General features: G+C 39.8%; 1 protein-coding gene across 2 annotated transcripts; it reads right to left on the minus strand.

The window, feature by feature from the left end:
• Positions 1-31: 31 nt before the first annotated feature.
• Positions 32-8,621, minus strand: prlra (prolactin receptor a). 2 transcript variants are annotated; one of them, XM_049737693.1, is made up of 9 exons: positions 8,469-8,621; positions 5,031-5,120; positions 4,717-4,849; positions 3,671-3,840; positions 3,416-3,582; positions 2,555-2,696; positions 2,361-2,454; positions 2,152-2,221; positions 32-2,090 (listed from the first exon to the last, which is right to left on the minus strand). In XM_049737693.1, exons 2-9 carry the CDS (start codon positions 5,089-5,091, stop codon positions 1,305-1,307), a joined length of 1,623 nt encoding a protein of 540 aa, XP_049593650.1. In that variant the 5' UTR covers positions 5,092-5,120; positions 8,469-8,621; the 3' UTR covers positions 32-1,304. The 2 variants fall into 2 exon arrangements, with proteins under 2 accessions (XP_049593650.1, XP_049593649.1); XM_049737692.1 differs by having other exon boundaries at positions 8,384-8,583.
• Between the last annotated feature and the right edge of the window lie 516 nt (positions 8,622-9,137).

Below are 9,137 nucleotides of genomic sequence, written 5' to 3' on the forward strand. Positions count from 1 at the left end.
AACTTGCTTATCGTATTCATCACAATAAAGATGAGAACCAAATCGGGTACATTTATTATTACAGTGACACCAGCAAAAATAGTCTGTTCGTTTTCAAATTCACACAGTCAACTCATTCATTCATTCTTACTGTTTTTCATTCATGCATTCATCCGAACTGCAACAACAATAGTCAGACAAAACAATAGTACCACTTTGTTCCCAGCCAAAAATATCATTATGGAAATGACGTAGCAGGTAAATTGTATACTTCTTTGGACACATCATTTCACTTATAGAGGGTCAGGTGTTGCATTGCTACTGTGGCAATATAAACCATATTTGTGCATTGACTTATAAATATTTGTTCTGTGGTTATTATCATGTTTTTCTCTCCGCATCACAAAACAAAAAAAGCCAAGAGAATATTTTGGCGGTTCGATTGTACAGTCACTCAAAAATAAGCTATAAGACACAACCTTGAAAATAATTCAGTCTGAAAAATAGATTTACTATAACGGGAAAATCTCCTACTGTAGATTAAAAAAATAGGCATTGTAATTGATTAATTGATTGTGTATTATTCTGTCATATGTGTGGAGTTGATTAATCGTATTTTAGAACAATTATAACAAATTTGACTGTAGTTGGCTGCCCATACTACATACATACATACAGCACATATTTTGTGGTAAATTGGAAAAAAATAAAATAAAATTGTTGAGTTAACTTAAATTTCTAAGGCGACCAACCAATAAAATGTTCAGTTGGGGGATTCAAAAAATACATTTAGTTTTTTTCTTAAATATATAAGTAAAACAACTCAGCAAATTGTTTTGAAGCAAAGAACTTGCTTGCTTTGACGTGCTAACGAAAATTCTTTGACATAGTTTAAAGTTCAAACTTAAATCACTTTTACAGCACACCCGCAAAAAAAACCAAGTTGTTTTTTGTACAATGCTTTGCATTTGATATATATCACACCAGCCCAAATAACACGAAATACTCAAGCTTACAAATATAAATACCTACAACAAAATGTTCTGCTTTGTTATTTTACATGAGGTCAAAATTGTTAGTGGAAGTCAAAATCCTACATGAAAAGTCACGTTTGTTAAAAGACAAATCCAAATTTTGCAGGCGTAAAGGCTTGTTTTTAGTAAAATATTCACATTGCGTTTTTCAAGTTTTTTGAAAGAGTTAGCTTACTAATTTTTTTTGTGTATGAAAAATTCTGGGCCTCAAGTGCATGAAAATGAAGTTCACAACTTTCGGTCCCAAATTACGAGAATAACTTAAATGCCCGCCCCTAAACAAAAGGACACTCAGGACGTTGTCACTGGAAATCCAGCGGACGTGTCGACATAATCGCTTGCTGCCATGGTGGCGCTCTTCTGGCTCGTGGCGCCAAAGCTCATCCCACCCTCGTGCCCGTCCGCCGTTCCTTCCGACACTTTCTGGAGCAGCAGCAACATGTTGTCGCTGCCCACCTGCTTCACCCGGCTGTAGTCTCGCTTCTGAAAAGAGGGCGGCGGGGAGCAGTTCTCCCTCGGCTGGAGGATGACCACGTCATCCTCCACGACCGTCTGCACGCCCACGTACTCCACGGACCAACGATCGGGCGAAAGTTTGTGATCGGACGCAGCGATGTTGCCGTCGCTACGGGCTTTGATTTGCTTGCACACCTGCGAGGGCCCCAGATGCTGAGGGAGGCTGTCGGAGAGGCTGTGAGAAGACCGCTTTGGGGGGCTGGTAAACACAGAAGTCCATGTCCTATCTCCCGTGTCTACCCTCGCATCCCCCCAGTCTTCCCGTTCGGCCCGCGCGCCGTCTTCGTGTTCTTTGGGCCGGCCGCACTTCTCCATCAGCAAGGTGTGACTATCACAGCTACCCCGGCCCGAGTCGCTGTCGGACGTGGAGCTCTCCGACGTAGAGCTTTCCGACTTGAAGCCGCGCCCGTCGAGGTCCTTGCTCCCTTCCAACATGGCCTCCCGCTCTTCTGAGATGTACACTTCCAGATACTCCACCAACAGGTCCTCGTTATTAGACGATGACATCAGGGGAAAGTTGGACAGCACTAGCGCGTTGAAAATGTCTTTGGAGGTGCCTTTCTGCATGAGAAGAAGCAATTTTGTGGATCTCAGTGTTGGGAAAAAAAAAAAAGGTTAGTACCTTCAGAAGCTGTTGATCAAATCCTTTTATTTTAGGACCAGGGACTGGCGGCAGAAGGCAGTGTTTCAAGCTTCTCAGATAAAAAGAAAGAAAAACATCAGAAACAAGACAAAAGATCTCAACCAAGGCTGAAATGATCAATATGTAAATGTGTGGTGACATGAATTGTTCTGCTGTCAACAATTTTCTTTATTTATTTTTCTTTTTACCTGCGACTATTCATGTGCAGCAAACAGGTGATGAGGAAGATGGAAGTGCAAAAAGCTGTGATGATGATCCATGCTGATTTTTCTCGAGGCAAATCTAAGATGTGCAATTCAGGGAAAAACATCACAACCAAATCATCTGTTTGGACTATAATGTACAAGGTTACAAAACAAAATCATTACGTGTGATTTCTTACAGTCAGGAAAAAAGATTTGGGACTCAGAGCTCCATTCACTCCAAAAGCCGTGGTCGGGTTTGCAGCGCACCTGAACGAGGTACAAGGTGCCGGAGCGAAGGCTAAAAATGTTGAACAGCTTCTGCTGGCCAGCCACGTGAGTCTGAACACACACAAGGCAGCTTTTACAAAGGGTCTGATAATACTCAAACTGAATACAATGGAGCACAGAGCGCTGCCAAGATTGGAAAAAGAACTATTGAAAAAATCTATTTTCTAATGTATGATGGTTGGAAGTCACTTTCCAGTTCACAATGGATGACAAAAAAAAAAAAAATGTTTTCACACATTGTTGTCGGATCGGACTGTATTGTAACAGCGACCCGATCAGAAAATCTCTTATTTACAACTAAAATAATTTGAAGAAATGGCATCAAACAATATTTAAAAAATGCTGCGTATTACATTTAAGTCCTCAAAACTAATAGTGAGGTTGGTTTTTAGCTCCTACTAAACATCAAAAAGACATTTTGATGCATGTTTGTATCAAGAGTTTTATTTTTTTTCTCTCAACACGTGTCAAACCCTAAGTTTATCAGGAATTAGTTTTGTAATTTTTGCATAAACCTGCTAAGGGCAAAATCAAAACAACACTTCCGACATTTGTGCTTTTGTGCTAAAGATCGGAGATAAAAGCGCATTCAACACAAAGCGGGGATTTTATACAGTGTCCTAATCCAAAGGAACAGCTGGCATTCGGACCGAGGCGTTTCAGATCAGGTTTCAACCGTCGGCTGCTGCCTTGGAGACTCCCTTTCAGAATACGATACTCCAAGTCGATGATGGTGGCAATAACGTGGATAATAGGTTACCTGTACCTACCTCCCACTCGTTTTCCCCCTCGGACCGGATACGAAGCTCATAGATGAGTGTGATCCAGCCAGAGCGAGTGTCGGCCTGACGGGGCGGCTCCCACACCACTCGCAGGAAGGGCCAGCCTTTGTCCTCCATGATGTTCAGTGACACGTTCTCAGGAGGGTTGGGCTGGACTGCAGAGAAAAAAAAACATCCATCCATCCATTTGGAGGTTCTCAGTGAATAATCAGATTGTGACTCAAGAACCAGTTGGGTCCTCACCGATGTAGACCACGTCGATGTCCACCGGGTCGGAAAAGGCGCTGCCCAGTTGGTTGGTAGCCACCACGCTGATGATGTAGTTGACCCAGATGGATGTGTCGTTCTTGTTGAAGAAGCACGAGTTCTCGCCGCCAGTGGAGTAGTCGGCGCACTCGTGCACAACGTCAGAGCTGGAGGCAGGAGATGGGGAGCGGGAGGACCATTAATGGGTTGAGGAAGTGTATGATGATTATAGGGGCTTGTTTCTATAAATGCTGCCGGACATGAAATGAACGCAGAAGTGCAGCGTGGATAAATTGTTCTCAGCACTGAGTGGCTGAAAGATTGCATATGTGAAAATTGCCAAATGCATTATAAAGCACTAGGCAAGGCAGGCAAGACAGCTTTATTAGTGTTATTCTTCATCATTCACTATTATTATTATTATTATTACGCTTCTTCTTCTTCTATTTTATTCGCTTGCATTTTTCTCATTCCAAAAAATTTCCGTTTTCATAAAATTCGCAAATTCACAGCAAATGTTTCCCCATTTATTCTTAATTCTAATTTCTACATTTTTCAACCGATTCAACCAGTTCCAACTTTCAACTGTTCATCTTTTGCCTACCTATTCCAAAACATCCCCCTTACCAAAAATTAAAAATGTTCAACTTTAAAATTCACGCCAAATTTTACAAAATTTTGCTTTTCGCTTCTAATTCCAACATTATTCAACCGATTCAACCTGTTCCAAATTTACACATCATTCTGTAGCATACCCCAAGTATTTATTCAGCTTCTTCGCCTTCACACGCAATTTCTCCAGAAATTGCAAATTCTAGTTTCTTCCATATAGCGCTTCGCGTAATTACAAAGCAACATTTAAAAGCAAAATATTTTAAAACATCCATCAGTCCATTTTCTGAACCGCTTATCCTCATGAGAGCTGCAGGCACCTGAACCGCTAACATTTTAAAGCAAAATGATGTAAGACATAGAATAAGACATTTAAAACAAATTAGAGAAAAAGTAGTTGATCAAAGTTACTACAAGGGAAGTATGCTGACCTTTCCTTGCGGTAGTACAGAGCGTACGTGGTAGGCAGTCCTCCGTCTGAACCAGGCTGCCACCAGCAAGTGAAGGTCTCTTTTTCAGGAGAGCGACAGCTGGTCAATGTGGGCTTCCCCGGCGGACTGAGACCTGAGAGGCAGGTAGGGCGGAAGCTTTAGATCAGCGAGAGCCGCGACCCTTATTTTTCTCATGGTCCAAGATCCAGATTGGGTCACACGTCACAATGACAAAATTCTGAACTTTAAAACAACAGGGAGAACCAGATTTGACAATCAGGAAATTGTGAAGGTATCCAGTTTAGAGAATGTACCTTTAGCGTGTGGTGTGATGAACAGCAACAGCAGGTAGGTCAATTCCAGAATGGTTCTCATTGTGGCTCGGGGCACCACACAATTGACGGCTGCAAGATGGATAGAAATTACCAACAATGATAAGTGAGGAATTGTGGTGTTTTTGAAAGTCATTCCTGCTTAAAAGATTTTATGACAAAAAGACTTACGGGATTGGAAAGTATAATATCACAATAAAATATTTATGTTAAATCATCATGTCACATGAACAAATTCCATTTTGTTTTTGAAAAATGGCTCAATATTATGAAAAAAATTTACAATGGTAAAAGTTCTCAAAATTAAGACTCAGACCAAAGCAATAAAAATATTGTTTTTCTGCCATATTGTGGAATTTTGGTTGCTAGGGAGCTATGTTTAAGTGAGATGAGAAGCTTCACTTAGACAAAAGTTGTGCTTTAATGCTCTCTTGTGGCATGAACTGGAAATTATAAACCTGAGCAAACATCCTTCTTCAAGAATATGGCACACTAAAAAACCCCAAAACGTTTTCATTATAGATACGGTATTTTGCTCTTTGTGGAAGGTTACATGAAGGATTAAAAATGAACAATCCTCTCCATTTACGTCTAGTGTCAACCTCTACCAGCTGGCACATGCAGTGTAAACAATTGCATAACTGGGCAGAAGCTAGCTTTTAGCATTGCTAGTTCGCAGCGTGACCCCTTTTCATCTCTGAACCTGCCTAAGATGGCTGACGCGTGCTTCACCTGAAGCGCCATTTAAATGCACTCTTTTGGCGATGCCTCATTAACGTCGCCCATGATCTGGTAATTGGCATTAAGGTCACACCACTGGATTAGCCTCCCGCTGTATATAGCGGCGCTTGCGTAACTTGGAGGGCCCACACCCAATAAGCTGCTAAGAAGACAGGAGAGAGCCACAAAACAGTGTCAAATATAAAGTCTTTCAGTGCTATGCAGGGATATGTTGCGACGTGTTAAACCGCTAAGTGGCCTAATTTTTACTCTGAGGTATGATTGACCTCATCCCGAATTGTTAAATATAAATTTCAAATTATCACATGGTGACACCCCGGTGTAATCTGAACCAATCAGAATACAGAATGAAAATTGGCCAACTGAATCCCCATAACATAAATGTGGCGGACCATCGGTTCAACTTCTCCATTTTAAATCGAGACAATCGCAGTGTAGTTAAAAATTGCGCCTTCTCACTCCCATTGAGTTTTAAAGAGAGTGATTATGGTCAAGGTTGCTGAACATACTGCAGCATTCACTTCTCTACTGTTGTCACATTGAATATAACAGCACAAGGTTAGTCACATTCAAACGTGCTCACGTGGATTATACAAAATACATCTCTTTGCAAAGATGGATATCTATAGAGCTTTTGAGTTGGGGGTCACTGTTGAACTGGACCCTTCCTCAGAAGACTTTGGGCGAGAGGCAAAATTTCAAATCTCCGGACAATTTAGACTCCTCAATCACCCTAACGTTCATGTTTTTTTTGATACACAGGAGGATGCTGAAATAGAAAAAAAATCCACCTTCCTCATTTGACGGACACACACACAATTTGCCGTTATAGGCCAACCTACATGTTGATGTAATTGATTGAGAGAAATCCTTTCCGTAACATTGATGCCCGTAAATGTGCTGCAATGGACTTCCTTCCTTTAGCCTGTGCAATGAAGGACTGATGTAGCCATGAATATGACTCAAGTACACAGTTAAAAAGCAGTCATTTAGGGTATTTAATTATTTCCTTTGATTCCCCCCCCCCCCTTTTCTTTTAGAATCTCGCTTTGAGACAGGTCTATGTGAACAGACAAGGCAGCTGATGTAAGAGCAGCAGCAGTAAAAGCCTTCACAGAGAGAGGTACAATGTCGTGCAAACAGTCATTGGTAGCCTCTAAGCCATAAAAGCACAATTATGTTTCAATCTCAAATAAAGACAGCCTAAATTGTGTCCATGTACTACTCTATATTACATTTGGCCATGAACATTCCATGGAAATTCAATTAAAAAAGAAGAGTTTTTATTGAAAGCTCCATTAAAAACAACCTTTTAATCAATTACATTTTAACAAAGGCCACATCAGTGTCATCAACTAAAAACCGACGACCGCGTTGATATTTTGTGTAAATGCAATACGGACTGATGAGACTATTCAGCTCAAAACCGACCAGTGGAATACACATCTAAGAATATTTAGTGCAACCGGTCAAAAGAACAAAAAATTCCGCAGTCACACTAATAAGCATCATTTGGTGAATGTTAAATCTGATTGGTTAAGAGACAACAACCACAACTTGATATTAGACATTATTATTCTGGTTGTGTTATGGGCCAGCAATAACAGCAATGTAAGCTGCAGTAATTATTTTTTTCCCAGAGGATAAAGACATCTGTGAATATTATTATATTCTCTGTCTACATTTGTTGCTGCACCACTTGTGTTCAAATAGCATTCGCACTAATTAAATGTTCCATGCTATTCTGTTGCCCATGCTAGTTTTGATTGACAAGAAAAATGACAATCCGAGCTTGAATGCAAGCCATAAACTGAAGAGTATACGTATATAGAAACACGGGTATGGTAACAGCGGAAAAGATTTATTGTAATAGCCAACATCTCTCTAACCCTCAACCTGCTTGAACCAGACTCAAGTAAACACCAGAGGACAAGCAGATCATGCCCACGGAAATCCCATTACGAGATCTATCATAAGACTTTTAAGCATATGCAATGACAATTCAGCTTTTACTAAAGCTAAAATTGTTTACTTTTAAATGACACTGGCAGAGAGCTATTTGTTTGTTTAAAATGTTGTTATAGTTGTTGTCCTATTGAGAGCTGTCCTAATATTTTGGTTAGGTCCTAGGAGTTAACATGTTACAAATGACTACAAACACATGGAAACAGATATCTACTAATTAAAATGTGTGTGTGTAATTTTCACTCACATGCAAGCACAAAATGAAGGGGGAAAAAAACAACACTATGTATTAGTTCCTTTGCAAATATTGTCAACTTGCAACAAGGTTGCCAGAATTGTATCAGTTAAATGTAAATGTTATATTATTTTATTGGTATTTTTATTGAAGTAATAATATTCGTAAAATATTTTATTTGTCTACTATATTTTGGCAATTTATAGTTGATTAGAAATATATTTATGTTTTAAATATTTTTGTAAATATTAGTGTACTGCTTTACTTATAATTGATAATAAATAATATACAATTTCAAACATCAAATATCAAACATATATACATACTACTCTTAAAAAAACTCTACAATCACTTAAAAATATTGAATTTCACTGTATATGCATAATGCATGTACCTTCAACATCCAGGTATGAGTCCACTCATGGAACATCTGCCCTGTAGGATAAATTTTAAAAATTTAAATCAAAATGAAAACTTACCAGATAATCAGTGTTTCAGCATATGTCCGCGTAAACCGGCGGTGGCACTCCACACAAGCGCGGAGTGGTCCAAGTAATTCTCCACGGAGGCGAGGCAGACATTAGTGGCAGAGCCGTACGGTTGGTTCAGCCTTGATGTGGGAGGAAACATCGCAACATCCCTCCACCTCCCATTAGGGGAGGAATGGGAGGGGGTCGGGGGGGGGGGGGGGGGCTGTTACGTCCAACAGTTGAAATACAACAGCAACAATTAACAACAATAATATAAGGTCATGACAAATAAATGTCAATTAAATGAAAAATAAAAAATGATAAATCATAATACATACGTACATAAGATGGTATGTATATTATTTCAACTCATAAATTGGTACAAATAGAGTGAGCCCCTCTAAAAAATGCCTTACACCTAGTAGATATACTTTATAGGCCTTTGCAACATGTTGTCAGCACGTCCAATGTTTATGTGCATTATTTGTGTTTTTTCAAAACCATTTGGAAAAAAATAACTACTGTGATTGAGCTTTGCAACCACCAATGGCTTTGTGACAATCTCCGCTTCAGCTGTGCTTAGAAGCAACGGTATTATATAATGATGCCATCTGCTCTCCAGTTCAAGCAAAAGTAAAGAGCGGGATGAATGCCGCTGCAAATGCCCATTGGTGCCCT

This window comes from Syngnathus scovelli, chromosome 13 (assembly GCF_024217435.2).
Source record: "Syngnathus scovelli strain Florida chromosome 13, RoL_Ssco_1.2, whole genome shotgun sequence".
Classification (NCBI taxonomy): domain Eukaryota; kingdom Metazoa; phylum Chordata; class Actinopteri; order Syngnathiformes; family Syngnathidae; genus Syngnathus; species Syngnathus scovelli.